Source organism: Pteronotus mesoamericanus, unplaced genomic scaffold (assembly GCF_021234165.1).
Source record: "Pteronotus mesoamericanus isolate MK-2021 breed Mesoamerican mustached bat unplaced genomic scaffold, CSHL_Meso_final contig_24, whole genome shotgun sequence".
NCBI classification, from domain to species: Eukaryota; Metazoa; Chordata; class Mammalia; order Chiroptera; family Mormoopidae; genus Pteronotus; species Pteronotus mesoamericanus.
Window position 1 is genome coordinate 11,965,204 of NW_026555100.1, and position 16,639 is coordinate 11,981,842.

The 16,639-nt window shown below is 32.6% G+C and overlaps 1 protein-coding gene across 2 annotated transcripts in view; it reads left to right on the forward strand.

Annotated features, from left to right (window-relative positions):
• CTNNA3 (catenin alpha 3) overlaps positions 1 to 16,639 on the forward strand; it is a 1,483,556-nt gene that overhangs the window by 1,426,369 nt on the left and 40,548 nt on the right. For both annotated transcript variants that reach the window (XM_054572720.1, XM_054572719.1), the window contains exons 16-17: positions 6,694 to 6,799; positions 14,354 to 14,488. In XM_054572720.1, the coding sequence (XP_054428695.1) occupies positions 6,694 to 6,799; positions 14,354 to 14,488 (241 nt within the window). The remainder of the gene's footprint in view (positions 1 to 6,693; positions 6,800 to 14,353; positions 14,489 to 16,639) is intronic.

The window sequence follows — 16,639 nt, forward strand, 5'->3', positions numbered from 1 at the left end:
ATTGTTGCATGGATGCTGATTCTCACTGTTCCTTCCACAACTCAGAACTGGTGTCCCTCTTGTATACATTGTCCTTCTGGTCTTTATTCTCATGGAGTCCTTGTATTTGTCCCTATTGATTCTTAAATGTGATATTAAAACAAATTAATTAGTCAAAAATTGTACTTAGATCACTAGAAAAAGCTTATTCATATACCACAGTTTTCACCATTGCTAGGATTCCCAAATGAGCATTAATGGCTTCATTTTTTATTCTAGAAAACTCCTCATGGTCAATGGTTGGTCCCCACCATGAGGTTCCTTTTCTCTCTGAGCCAAAAGACAAAAGTCCAGTTGAGAGGGAGAAAACAACTGTACTTTCTTTCCCCCCAAAAGTATCTGCTTTCAGCCCCAAGTAGAATAAATGAAAAAAAAGAAAGAAAAAAGAAAAAGATAAATGACAGAAATTAAATAAAAAAGAGGTGTTTTATGTGTGTGTTTTTTAAAATATAACCCTTCAGATTGGTCACATAGACAGAGAATGACATTTTAACAAGCTCCCACTCAGAACAATGGCTAGGAATCACTTGCTATTATATAATTCTTTGCAATAATGAAATATTCAACTGGTTCAGAGAGCCCATTGAATTTTAGTGTTTCAAGATGCATACTGACAAAAAACCTGTGATGATACTTCCACCTACATGATTTCTTTTTAACTGACTTTGAAAGTAGTAATGACTTAAACTCCTTACATTTGGACTAACTGTATTCATATACCTTGTAGAAAAGTTAAGAAAACATTGGTCTTCTTACCTTCTATTTTCTTGTTAAAAGTGTGAGGATAATAGATTCCAGGAGCAGAATGAGCATATAAGGCAATATAAGTTGTGATATGCACAATTATGGTAGTATCCATGATATAAATGGCATCTCAAATTTGTGCAGTGAACAACCAGCACAACATTATGCAGCAATGCTAGGTATGAGGACTGAGTGAGAAAACTGAGTGATTTCTGTCCTTGGAACATAGATGCACACAAATTTGTTCTAATGTATGCTTTCAGTACAAAATTATACAGAAAATTAATAAAATCTTAATATTTAGGAAGAACTCGAAAACAAATCACTCTACTAAAGACAAAAATCAGAATATCTGGTTAGCTGATCTCTTCCTTGCCTTAAAAGCAAATAAACTTTGAGAAAGAAATCTTTCATTCTAATTCTACTTCAACTTTCACTTAGGTGTTTAGTGGTTTTGACCCTTAAAGGTACTTCATAAAATCCTCTGAATTTTATAGTGTCCAGATTTGATACAACACTACCTGGCAGAGAGCAAATTAAGGAATTTGAGAGCTGAACAGGGAAAAGACTTGTTTCAGGTTTTTTGTTTTTTTTTTGGATTTGAGGAAGGGAGTTTCTTCTTCTATATACACACAGGCATGTATGCACACATATCATACAAAAATACAGCACTCATGCACACATACCATACACAAAAACAATAGTAACAACATCAATAGCAACAATAATAATATCATTAACTTTAAAACTGTTATCTCCAGGCTGATTAACAAAATGATCTCTAAAATAAACCCTATCCCTTTTTCATAAACAAATAAAACATGAAAAACTTATCTCCATGTACAGAGTAAAATGTATGTAATTTTTAGTTTTAATAACAGACCATGTACATTGTAACAGTTTCAAAGCAAAAATAGAATTAGTCTCCTGCCCAGGCAGAGTATAGGACTTACAATTTTAGCTGTGTTGGTAAAGGGGCTTGGTACTTTCCCCAATTTTCCCACCTACTTGGTGACACCCAGAGTTCCCTTCAAAGGGAACACAAATTTTGTTGCTAAAATGAAAAAAGAAAATACAGGATTATAGCACCACTGGTAGTATGTGCAGGAGAAATGCTGTTAAGTTCATGAAACCCTGTTTTTTCCCTGCCTGTGCCCAAATAAAATAGATTCCCCAGCCTTCTTTGCAGTTAAATGAGTCTGGATTCTGAAATATTGGTGGCAGTGACATTTTCTAATTATTATTCTGATCCCTAAAATCTCCTCTAATATCCTCACTCTTTTCCTTTGTCAGATGTCTGAATGAAATGGATCCATCAAAGGCTGTGTTGCCTTAGGGACAGGTTATCTTGTACCTAGAAGGGGTCTGGGTTTTTATACGCTATATGGTATATAACCTATCACTCCACAGTACACCTTGATTGTGATGTAGAAGAGGAACAAACATAATTGGGCTAAGGACTAAGATATTTTAATGTTGTTAGGCTACTCTCAATAATATGAAATAAAAAGAGCAGAAACGAGTATGTGTGTGTATGTACATATATACATATAAAACCACACACACACGATGTTCAGCCCATGCTTCCTCTTTCATGGGACAACATTTTTTTTTTTTTCAGGCCTGAATTCCAAACTTTCTTCAGGATATTAGTTACTCAGAATAATTGCTAGCTGACTATTCACTAGCCGATTTTCTAAGGAATTTTGTTAAGGTCCTCAAAACTTGAGGATGACACTTTAAAAGAATAGGTGACATCCAGCGAGAGAGAGTTGCCTAATTAAAGTTTTGGGCTTGAATAGTTAGAGGAACAGTGTGTCTTTGCTTCAGTCTAGTACTTCCCTTTATATCATCATTTTCATTCGCTTCCATGAGATAATTCGTTTTTTCTTTTGTATCTAATGTCAAAATTACAAGTAACAGAATTGTAGAGCTAAATTATTAATCTTGGGAAGTTCATACTACCAAAAAATCCATCCATTAAATGCAAATCAACTCCTTATAAGGAATCAAAGAACAATCTTAAACTACAAAAATGACTACACACACTGTTTATAGGTGTATCTATTTTATATATTTTTTTCTTTGTGAAAGTATATTGAGGTATAAAAAGTAACTCAATATAATCAAGACAGTTCATATTGTCTGGGAAGTACTATAATTATTAAATAAAAATGTAAGAGGCCATCTTTTACATAATATCATTACTTGTAAAGGGAAAGAGAAAGAAAAAATTAACACCTGCTGAGCAACTAATATGTGCCAAACACTGTGTAAAACATATGATTTTATGTAGCTTTACCATGGGGCAAGTGTCATAATCATTACTTTAATGACGAGTTAATAAGCTCAGACCCTGCAAGCCATTACCCAAGGCTATTGTACATGGCTGACAAGTGTCAGGGCTGAGATGAAGACAAAATGTATTTTCCAAGTCTAAATTTATTTCACTCTACTTTATTGCAGCACTAAATTTGAGTGTTAGAATTAAATGAAATAAATGTCTAACACTAAGATTCTAGATAAAAGTTCTATCTGTTATATTATAAATAAATATCAAAGTACAATTTCTCATCTGGTATTGTGTTTGCAATGGCTGAGTTGGAGTTTAATGATTAGAATCAAGGGAGGAAGGGAGAGGTGGGGGGAAAGGTACCAGGATAAATCATCACAAAGAGTAATAACATCTTTAGAAAAACATTCCCGGACTGCAGACTACTGGTGTTATTTCAACCATTTGCCATGCCTCTAAAAGTTTATGAATGTAGCATATTTATTTTTTTGGACTGGGACACAGATTTAGGTGGTGTTCCTTGAAGCTATTGTGTTTAATCAGGTCACTAGTGTTGGACCTCCTAACTAACTAGCACCTGAATCTAACCCTCATCTTTGTTCTCTGCTGCAGTCATGCTAATCTATCAATATCTTAAGACCTTTTTTTTTATTATATAATTTTATCTTTGTGTGTTTTATTGGAAGCAGAAACTATTTGATATTTCCTATTATTAAAACAGATTTCTAGTTGTTGAGCTGTTAATGATCAGCTGTATCATCTTAGTACAATGCTTGTGCTGATTGAGAGAAAGAAGAGAGGGGTGAATGCCAGAAACGGGGTGAGGACAGGGAGAGGAATAAGAGTCAAGGTTGAAGCAGTGTCAAAAAATAACTCAAAGCTTTATGTTGCACAAAGGAAGTTTCAAAGGTACTGCTTTCACTGCGCTAATAAAATTGGTGACGGCATCAACATCCCTGGGTTATTGCAGTCTTTCCCATTACACCTTCTAACCTATAATTTAATGACTAATTGGCAGACTGGAGTCCAGAGCTTGATCTGACCTTTTTTTGAGAGGGGAATGGATAGGGTATTATTGCAAGCACTATTTATTAAAGATTTCTAGCTTTTTTTTTTTTTTAAGTATTTCCAAAGTCTACCCCTCCTCTTCTGAGTATCTTTCTCTGTAGGATCCAAACCCAATGATTTAAGGCACAATTTGCTGACAGGAGATCCTGAGAACCCATTATGAAAATGAAGGCAACAAACAACCTTTAAATATATATCCCAATTTTAAAAGCCTTCATTACATAGCACATTTCAGGCTGAGAATGTTAAAAAATTTATCATAGTTCCAGTAATTGCGGCTTCCTCTGGAAGCTTAGCATAATATAGAATCATTTGTAAAATGTGTATTTTGTTTGGCACTCAGTAGGAAGCTTGCCAGGCAATACATTTAATTAGGAACATGAGGAAGAGAATAATTGCAACCTGTCATAATGTATTATTGTTACTTTTAAGTTCTCCATGTGTTTAAGACAGTGGTCTCATAACAAGGTGTGTATTTAAAGCTAGAGGTAATTTCCCTTTCATTGTCCCAGGAATTTTATATGAGGAAATATATTATTTTGAACAGAAAGGTACATTAACTGTATTCCTTAGATATAACTTTTTGTTCATTGTTTAAACTATGAGAGTGTTAGCTGCTCTCCTTAGAAACAACCTTTGTTTATTGTTTTAGACCTTGAAAATTGATACATTGCCCTTTGGGGAGCTTGGACAGCTTTATTTAAGTTTAACTTTCTCTGGAGGTGCATAGAAATAATGAAATGCAATGCCTTTCTTGAACATAACCATGTACATAACATCTAGTCCTGCTGATGCATAAAGTAAATTTGATAAGAGCAACTCAAATATTGTAGTGATTAATGTTGATTTTCTTTTTAATTACAAAGCAACGTATCAGCAGATTTAAAAAGAAGTATGATGATAACCATATCTTCAGGGTCCAGGTTTTCATTGTTAGACCTGATGTTCAATTTTTACAGGAAAATTTGCTTATAATGAATTTGAGAGGCGCCATGAAAAAAGTGGAATGAAAGGGCCTATTTGGCACACGTGTCTTGGTATTCAGTTTTCAGGCACAGAATACTCTGATCATTTATTTTTACATGAATGCTCTCTCTCTTTCATTACTTCATAGGCATATTCTCCTTAGTGAGCAGAGAATTTCCTCTAATAACAAGTCCTTAGATTTAACATCAGGGCATCTGTCCTCAGGACCAGTCCAATGTATAAATAAGACATGGACAATCATTGTTTCATTCTCTTTCTCTTCTAACTCTACTCTGTTTTAGCATCTCAAAATCATTTTCTCACCCTGACGAGTTTTCCTCTCCTTCCAATCTCCCTCACTCTCCCCACTCCCATCAGAATATCAAAATAATTATGTTACTATATATAGATGATGTATTGTAAAATTATACACTTGAAATGTATATAATTTTATTAATCACTGTCACCCCAATAAATTCAAAAAATGGAAAAAAATCAGGATAACCCAGAAAATAGAACAATTTGTTAGTAAGCAGTTCCTTCAGGGTCCTATTCTCTGCTAAAAACAAAGAACAGAACCAAAGTAATTGGAAGAATCAGTACTTGACACTCAGTAGAGGATTAGGAATTGGACATATGGAATAAGGAGAGGAGTACTTTTAGTTAGGTCGGTCAGTTACATCCATTTGGACAATTGTTCATTTATTTTTGAGGAAAGAGAAATCAGGAAAATATCTCCTTATCATATCCCTCTACAAAAATGTAAGCAGTGCACTTTTTTCTTCTTACCTACTTAAAAAATCCTTAAATAAACACAACTTTTATTTCATGGCATTTGAAATCAAGATTATTTTAAGTAACAACCACAATAAAAATAACTTGTATTATTGATTGCTTACCTTGAAGTAATGTTATGAGCGCTTTGCAGAAATAAATGCATGTAATCCTTAGAATGATTCTATGTAGTGGGTGTTTCTATTGCCACAAAGGAAACAAAGTGGGTATTTATCTTGATTTACTTACACAAATAATAAGAGGGGGTCTGTTTGGGGGAAACAGCACAAGATAGTGTGACTCCACATTCATATTCAATGACTATATTGCTATGAATTAATTGCGGAAGAAAAATAATGTGATTAAAAATGCAATTAACCAAAAGACTGTAAAAAATTATTAAAAGGAGCAGAGATTAAAAGTAACCCTTGCTAATCATAATGTGCTGTTTAACATATATAAAATTTTAAATCTCATATATCTTCCTAGAATTAGAAAAATACTTTTGCCTTGAATTATTGACATTTTCCAAAAGTATTTCTAGCCTGAGTTTTATTATAAGAAATACGTGGGAATGAAGATCAAATGTATTTCATCTCCTGGGCAGTATTTCCGGAATCTTAACACAACAGAGTTTCATTTTATTTTTCTTTTTTAATACCAAAGTCTAATTTAGGCTGTCTAAAACTGAAGCAGGTAAAACTAATGGCCAGTACTTTGGGGTGCAAATCTTGTGTGTGTTTGTGTAGGGGGTGTGTGTGTATCTTAGCATGAACCACTGCAACTAATATGCACTCTTTTATGTTAAGGGGCAAAGGACCACTAAAGCACACCACTGATGTGATCTACGCAGCTAAAATGATATCAGAATCAGGATCAAGGATGGATGTACTTGCTCGGCAGATTGCCAACCAGGTGAACTTTCTACTAATGCCTGTGGTGAAAGTCTATATTAATTGTTTTCTGCCATTTCAATGTTAATTTTTGGAAGTTGGATTTTTACTGTATTGGATTTTTTATTATTGATTTTTAAAAAATTTTATTCAATAATTAATACAGAAGTAGTGAACAATTCATTCTGAGGAAGTGTAATTATTTCTTAGGGCATTGTTATTATTACTTAAGACTTGCTTATTTCTAAGATTTTTGAACTTCACATATATTCATGTTATTTTAAATATCAGCTTTTTAAGTTTCAAATATACTCTATTGGCTGTTATACCCAATGATAGAATTTTTTTTAACCCTAGATTTCTTATTTTTTCTCTTCAAGAAGTAGTAGTATGTTTCAAAATTCTATTATGTTTCGTTTTCTGAGTCAACAATATATTCTGGCATTCTACGTAAAATTGCAAAACAAATAGCAATCATTAGAATATTAAAGTGAAGGTATAAAATGTAGAGTATATAATCTTTACAAAGACTGATAGTCTATGTATTTGATCCTTTTCCTTCATTTTTCTCATCTGTATTTCAGTTTTCTAAGCTGCAGCTACATTTTTAGGGTTACCTTTTATCTAAATTTTATTTAAAAATCTGTCAGTTTTTTAGTGAATATATTGAGATATTTAATTAATATTTCAAACTGAGATATAGCATTAATTGGCAGGTTTGGTATTATTCAACTTTGTAATGCATATCTCTCTTTGGAGAAAAAAGCTCTTTTTTGACTTTGCAATTATGTGCTTTTATTGGGAAAGTTCTTATTACTTACTCTTTTTTATCCTCTGTTTTTTAGAAGTTGAAGAACTTTCTTTTATTAGATAGTGTATTTGTGGATATACGCAAGGAGAAACATAAGAAATAAAAACAAATAATTTTAAACATTCTTGAATATATATATATATATTCAATGTCTTGCCACTTTAAACATTGTAAACATTTTATTAATTTTTAGTATTTAGAGGTAAAAACAAACTCTATCCTAATATATGGATAAATGAATGAAACCCAAATATGCCATTGGTTTTTCATATTATGTTCACTCCCAGTTAAAACTAAAAATGAATTGGAAACAATTCTTAAACTCAAGATAATTTTAGTCTTACTGGGGAGATTTGACAAAATTTGAACAGCATGTAATTTCTGGTAAAGCAACATCTATGTATTAAAAAATGTCAAACCATAGTTTCCTAAATAAAACTATCACAATTCAATGTGTCCAGTATAGATCATATGAGTCTGTGTTGTCCTTTATCTCTGACGTAATAAAATAAAACAGCACATTAAACAGCATAAAATACCTTCTCTAGATACCCTTCTCTTATGTTTTAGAAACTTCAGTCTGCTAAAGAGCAGCAAAGATAGGCATAGAAAAGAAGAAAAACACTGAAAGTATACTGAGATTTCCATATGGAGGATCATCTCAAATTACTAATCAAGTTTAACAGACGGTGGAGAGGGAGAAAGCTCTCTTTATGGAGATAGTAAATGAGTGGATAAATGGTTTTATAGTAGGCAAGATGAAGTATGAGATAGTTGAGCATTCTATGTGTTGAGTGTAAAATGTTGATAAAACAATGAAATGGACAAATGCAATTAGTATATGGATCTTCTGAAGAGCTGGATAACAGAGATTTAATAATTTTTAACTTGTAAGTTATATATGAAGCCAGGACAGTGTATATTTATCTAAGAAGAGGGTAAGAGTGAAAAAGTGCCCAAGAACAAAAACTGAGAACACCAAAAGGGAATCATTGAAAATTGTTTAGAAAGAATATTCATGAACAAGAATATACAGAGATGAGATTACAGGTTTGAAGAAGTCTTATTGTTTTGAGAGATTTTATGTTGATGGGTTCAAAGAGAGGAAAAGAAGATATTAAACGTGCAGAAACAGATGGGCTCGTTGATGACCTGTGACCCCGAGGAAGGTGCATTCAGACAGAGTCTGGCCTGGTGTACAGGCGGAGAAGTGAGTCTTGGATAGGAAAAAGTTGAGGACACTGTTTTTGCTATCACTACTTGCTTGAAATTCTAGTGATAGAATAGAAAACTAGTTGTTTCTATTCTAGCCAATTCACAATGACCCTTAATATGTTTTGTTAACAAACTTTGCCAGCTTAGCAAAAATTAAACTGTTGTCTGTAATTGCAGAAGTCATTTCAAATGTTTTTTAAATAAAATTTTTATCCCAATATAGGCAAAAAATAGCGGAGCTTTGGGAGAAAGGTCTTTAAAGTATTCGTTTTTTTAATTCACTCTTAAAATTCAAACTGAAAGGTAATAAATGTTTTTTTACTTTTCTTCTCATTCCTCAATGATGTACACTGTATTGGTACCAAGCATCCTACCAGAAGAGTGAAAGCTCTTTTAGCATGAGAAAACCACTTACGCTGACATGCCATCTGCTTGCCTATAGTGAGTGTCTCAGTGAATATAAAACTTAAATTTAGAAAAAAAAATAGTCCACGCATTAAAAAGCAAACCAGATATCCTGGTCAACATCTCCTAGCTTAATAAACAGAAGTAACCAAACTGTGTTATGATATTCTATCACTTGATTTGTCTAAGGAAATCCCTAGCAGAGTTCCTTTAAAAGTTACTTTATGCAAATTTTATTTTTTAAAAAGCCAAGGGCAAGAACGTTTTACTAATCTAGGGTCCAAACTTTTTATAAACTTTATGTAAAAATATAAAATGTAGGAAAAGATTATTTGACTTTAATAAAGGAGGTTCAGCAAATACTAGGAGAATTTTAAAAAATAATTACTTATTTTTAAAATTATAATTGACATACAATATTATATTACTTTCAGGTGTACAACATAATAATTAGACATGTATACAAGTTACAAAGTGATCAGCCCCCCAAGTCATGTACCCATGTGACATCATATGTAGTTATTACAATATTTTTTACTATATTCACTGTGCTGTATTTTACATCCCTGTGACTTTTTATAACTGGCAATTTGTACATCTAGTCCCTTCCCTTTTTTTAATCCATCTCTCCAACTCTCCTCCAACCTCCAACCCTCCATTTGTTTTTTGTATCTATGAGTTTATTTTAGGTTTGTTTTTTATTTTTTATTTTTTGGGAAGGTTGCTTTTTTTTTTTTTTAGATTCCATATACAAGTGAAATCATATGATATTTATCTTTGCTGGTCTTATTTCACTTAGCCTAATACCTTCTAGGACCATCCATGCTGTTGCACATGGCAATATTTTATTCATTTTTTTTTAATTTATGTATTTTCAGAAAGAGGGGAAGGGAGGGAGAAAGAGAGGAAGATAAACATCCCATCCATGTGCAAGAGATACATCAATCTGTTGCCTCTTGCACACCTCCAACCAGGGACCTGGCCTGCAACCCAGCCATGTACCCTGACCGGATATCAAACCCTTTGGGTTTGCAGACCAGAGCTCAATCCATTGAGCCACACCAGCTGGGGCAATATTTTATTCTTTTTTTATGACTGAGTAATAGCTCATTGTATATTACCATCTCTCTCTCTCTCTCTCTCTCTCTCTATCCATTAGAGGAGCATTCTTAGAGTGGGAATGACTAATTCTTCTGATTCTGCTCCGAGGTAGTCAAAACCAATCAGAAAAGCTTTCCAAATGTCAATAGGAAAAAGGCTTTAATATATTTTGCATTATGGAATTGACCAATTAGTATAGTTTTATTGCTTCAGTTATAAATCTGACTACAATCTTTAAGTGTGACCAAGATTCTCACCAATTCTAGAAATAAAGGGTAAAGATATCACAAGCAACTTCAGAGTTCAGCTTTGGATTTTTTACTGATTTGAATATTTTTTTCGTAACAGAATTCTAAACTCTTCTAGTATAGCTTTGAAAGAGTCCCTTGAGAGAGACTGTATGTTTTCCTTGGTGATCGTAACATTGGTTTTTGGTTAAGAATCTAATAATTAATTTACAAGTTCAGTTTTATCAGATGTTATATAATGGTGTTGGTATTTAAGGAAAATCCACACTAATCTTATGATTTACAGATAAGAGTGTCAATTAAAAAAATTGACATATCACAGTGGCAATTTACTGTTTACTATATAAAATAAAACTGGCAAGAAGACTGATACTGTTCCTAGACTATAGAGGTAGGTAAGAGTAGCCAGATAATGTCAGTTTGAATACCAGCTCTACCATTTATTAATTGGGCAATCTATTAACCTCTCTGTGCCTCAGTTTTCTTCTTTGCTAAATGGGCATAACAGTAGAATCCACCTCATGGAATTGTGTGATTATTAAAAGAGTAAATATAGGTAAAGGACCAGGAATAGTGTATGGCAGATAAAACTCTGTATGTGTCAGAGATTATCATTGAGTTCATCCATAAGAACAAAGAATACTTAAGGCTATTACTCAGTGAGAACAAAGAAAATGGTGTTTTCAATGAATGTCATGTAGAAGAGATTATGGTGCAGAGAAAACTAACTTCAAGTCTTTAGGCAGAGTATACATCTATCAAAACTTAGTTTGCAAATGTGCAAAATGACAATAATTAGATGAGTATGCATGAGCTTCTCACAATCCACCCAATGTTGTTGCAAATAGCAGTATTTCATTTTATGACTCAGTACTATGACCTTGATATATCTATCTCATCTTTATCCAATCATGCTAAGTGAAGTAAGTCAGACAGAAAAAATCAAGACCCTATGATTTCACTCATATGTGGGATATAAAACTGAAAGCAATAAATGAACAAACAAGAAAAACAAACAAACAAAAATTCAGACACAGACAACAGTATGTTGGTTACCAGAAAGAAGGGGATAGGGGGTCCTAAAGGGTAAAGGGATTCATATTTATGAGGACAGAAGAGGATTTGACTTTGGGTGGTGGGCACACAATGCAATATACATTTTATTAACCAGTGTCATCCAATAAATTTAATTAAAAAGAATTGAATCTAGATCTAAGTAAAATGGCACTGTATTAGAATTATGCATGTAAAGAACAGGACACAGTAGTAGGCATATAGGAAATACTTAACAAAAATCAATTTCCTGTCATGGTAAAACTACTAGATGACTTGCCTTTCATCAGTATAGATAATTTTAAATAACTAATGTTGGTCTTTGAAAAAACTCTAAGCACTATTCGATTCAATACAGTACTGAAGACATAGTTTTGCCATGAATTATTTTTTCTTTGAAACTATGCAATCTGCAGTATTCTGTGCTGAAAAAAACAAAAAGCACTCCAAACACTCTTAAGTTTAGTGATTTAAAATAAAACAAATCTGAAAGCAAATAGATGTGGATTCAAACATTGGCTCTGGCATAAGCTCTTCAATCATTTATAATGCTTCGTAAATTTCTGATTTATCAGCTGTAAATTGGGGAAATTTCTTCCTCTTCCTCTTTTCTTCCTCTTCTCCCCCTTCATATCTCTCCCCACTTCCCCCACTGACTTTTTCTTCTCCTCTTTTGCCTTAATTAGTTATAATTTAACCCTTCCTGGGTGATTTGGTGAATTACCCTTACTTCCTTGTTTAAAAGTTTAAAAACACTTAAAGTCAAGATCACTCTATCATCTTGTCTAATTGTTTCTCTGGCTGGTTATCACATGTCTTTGTATCATTTCATATATCCCGCCTATCTACCTATCTAGCTGATTAGTAGTATTTTTGCAGAATAATTTATTTCTTTCCTATATTCAGTGTTTAACTTTTATTCAAAGGTCACAAGTTTACGTCTTGTTCACACACACGTTCTGGAGCTATGTAGATTAGTCTATTCAGCATATATGAAAGAGATTCTCAGGAATTTTTTTTAACCCTCACCCAAGGTCATACTTGCTGATTTTAGAAAGAGGGAAGGGAAGGAAAGAGAGAAGGAGATGAACATCAATGCAAGAGAGACACATCACATGCACCCGACCAGGGACCAAACCTGCAACCCACACATGTGCTCTGACCAGGAATTAAACCCATGGACTTTTGGTTTATAGGACAATGCTCCAACCAACTGTGCCACTCTGTCAGGGCAATTCTCAGGGATTTTCCAATAACACTCCAGTTTATCCACTACTAGGTACAAGCAGAAGTGCAGAGAAAAGTTGTTTCTGGTCTTTATCCTACCTTTTTTCTTATATATTATTTTGCATTTTAGTTCATTAGAATTAAAGCTTTTATGATAACATTTTTATAATTACAAATGTAATATATTTTTAGATATGTAAAATAGGCAAAAAATAAAATTGTTGACTTGTTTATTACACTTTCATATATTTATTTCTTAGTAACTGAATATTTTAAACACAAGTGCAACCATATGTTTTTAAACAACTTAATTAAGACAGTCTATTAAATTTTAAATACTGAGATTTCATGGACAAAACCAAAGGGAAGAGCTGAGGGAGGGAAGGAGGGAGGGGGCAAAGGAAAGTGGTGGGGGGTAGGCAGAGACAAATGTATTTGAAAAAATAAATTAAAATAAAATTTAAAAAAAATTTTAAAAAGTTACAACAAACAAACTAGGCTATCTGGAAAAGGAATAACAAAGTAATTTAAATTAAAAAAAAATACTGAGTTTTTTCACCTTCCAAAAACGTTTTCCACATCCTTTGAAAATTTTTGTTGACTATATAATATCACATTACATAAAGAACATTTTTATTTAATCTTTTTACTATTGTAGGACATTTATTTCTAAATTTTGCTATTATAAGTAATGCTGCAATGAATATCTCTGCATAGAATTACTCTCCATATTTCAGCATCCTTACGAACATGTATTTAAATTAGAATTAAGTTATTGGGAATTAAAAAGAACTACTATAATTGCGTAGGAGAAAGGACACAAAAACTAAACACTGAGCACAGGTATTTTTCATGTTTTGATGAAGCTCAAAGCTGTTCTCCAGATAGTTCCTTACAGAAGGTAGTACAATATAGTAGACTTTTGGTAAAGAAATTTTATACATCCCTAAAACAGAGGATGCCCTCTGTTTCTTTGCTCCAGGTAGATCCACAGCTGTTAAGTGAAATGATTCCTTTTGTCTGCAATAGCTAAGAACATTAAATGCCGAAGAGAAGATAATATACAGTTTGTTGCAGATGTATTTTTTGTGTCCATGTAAATAACAAAGCACAGATAATGCACAACTGTAGGTCCCGAGGAATGTTCTCATTGAAACTCTAAGTGAAAGGAGTAATTATGTTTCAAATGCATATTTTTTAGATTTACCTAAAAATGTATTCTGAACACTTCTAATCTTATCATTAAATTAATCGCAACATTTTATGTACCTTTACATTTCTGCAATTTATTTTACTATTTATTTTTTCTATGCTGAAGTAATTAAGGTCAAGACATGGATAAACTCTTCTCATGGTACAAGCATGTCAGAATCTACATGGTCTTGGTCTGAGAATTGGAACTCAATGAAAATAAAGTCACTGCCTTATAATTTACCTGCAATGTCAATATTTACTCACCTTGGTCTATTTATTATTTATTTTGCTATTTCCACTTTTATCTTTTATGCATATTTAGTGTCCAGATCCATCATGCAAACAGGACTTGCTGGCCTACCTAGAACAGATTAAATTCTACTCTCACCAACTGAAAATCTGCAGTCAAGTTAAAGCTGAGATCCAGAGCCTGGGGGGAGAGCTCATCATGTCAGCTGTGAGTACTGCCCAGGACTAATATCATCATGTGTGGGAGATGTTTAAAACCAGGCAGCTACACTCTTCCTTATGCCACCAAAAATTAGAGGTCCATATAGGCTTCCAACTCAATTGAAGTGTAAAAAATTGCATGTAAACTAGTTAGAAATCTTGCCAGACTCCTTAAAGATATGTTGAATAAGTAACCTTGTTTTTATTTATTTCTGAGATTTTAGAATGAATCAGGTTTTGTAAGCCATTTGGAAATAAAATTAATATTAACTTAGAGCATGATTTTCAGACTTCAGAAATAGTACAGATGGAACTCTGAATTGAACCCTATAATTTTCATTAAGTAAATGCATGCGGCATTGCAAATTAAAATAATTGTTTAATTATTAATTTATATTCATTTTCCCATTATTTATTTCAATACCATAGAAATTCATCTTAGGTTTTGAAAACTATTATTATTTCCATATGTAATAGTAGAAGTGGAATATGGTAGAACATTATGGATTTAGAGGAACTTTCATAAATTCTTTGCTGACCCTGAGTCTCAATCTGCTATAAAATGACCATGTTAAAAATAATGTCTAACTTTTCTGATCATTTTTAATAATAGTATATCATCGCTTTAGAGTGGGTATGGTAATAAAATATTTTATATCTATAGTGGATTCAGTTATCTATGACTTTGAGAAGGACATGGAAGAAGATTATAAATTTAAGTTAAAGTGAAACATCATGAATGTTATAGGAACTTATATTCATGGAGACAAATTTTTTAAAATGACAACAGCATACTTATAAATTTGTAACATCTAGGACCTCGAGAGCCTGACATTGGACTTTCCCATAATGAAACTAAGATTCTTAAAAAGAACGTAGTTACAAAAAAGCAAGGAAAGGATTAATTACCATCAAGGGTAGAGACTAGGGAACTAAGCCTTATTTCCTGCGTATATTTCATCTCATTTAATCTTCATAATAGAATGCCACATAGATTGTTTATTTCCTTGTTTTGCTTACTTTAACACTTGAAAAAAATGAAATACAGAAAGGTTAAGTAGCTTCCCAAAGTCATACTAGTAAATGTCAGAACTAGGATTTACCTTCAAAGACCAATTTCGTCTCTGTTCAGGAGGACAACCTTGAATCTATGATGAAAGTGAAGAGCACAAATCAAAAGTGAATAAATTGGAAATTATGTATAGTTATTATTAGAGGTAAAGAAATTGAGTTCCCTTGATATTTTGCAAAAAACAAACTTACAAGCCAACACAACCTATACAGTACTGGTATTCTGTCACTTTTCAAAGGAAAAATGTATTTTACATTGTCACAGTGTATACACACAGAAATGTGTGTGTATGAACACATATGTGTATACAGGCATGCACATATAGACATATTAGACATTTAAAAATATTTTATCTTTAGTCTGCATTATTAGACATTCAGTCTACATTTTCTCAACATTATAATACTTTGTGTGTAAAAAGATATTTATAGACCAAAGTCTGTCTTCTGTTCTGTTTCTTAATTTCTCACACACACCATTATTCACATAGTATAAATCCACATGAATTTTTTCTTTAAATTAACTGTTACTTTTTTTTTGTTGCATGAAAATAAGCTTTCAAGAAACTTGATAGAAGTTCAGCCTATACATTACTGCTGAAATATGTTACTATTAATTGCCCTTCTAAAATATAATTTCCATCAGATCTATGAATTGAGTCCGCATTCACTTCTGTTTGGTGTGATGATTCAAATTCATAAACTTTACACATTTTATAGAAAGATTAGGCATGAGTCATTTAGAATTTATGATTTACAATTTAAAAGCTGAGTCATTTTATAAAATGAGGAGCAGCATTGCAATTTCAAAACTATTTGTCATCATTTCACCAACATTAGAAAACAGTAAATTTAAAAATAGGAGCATGCCCCTTCTTAGATGCTATACTGCTGTTTTGCATTGTAGATCCTGGAAAACTATTAAAGTACATTTCATTTGTGTGTGACAAAGTGTGCTTTCTTTAATCTCTTTATGACCCTGAGTTCTTGTCTTTGTTTTGCCCTTGAATTGATAAGATCTTATCAAAGTCATCACTTTTTCTATACAGTCTCCTGAAAAGTAACAAGCAATTTTCTAAAGCAGGAA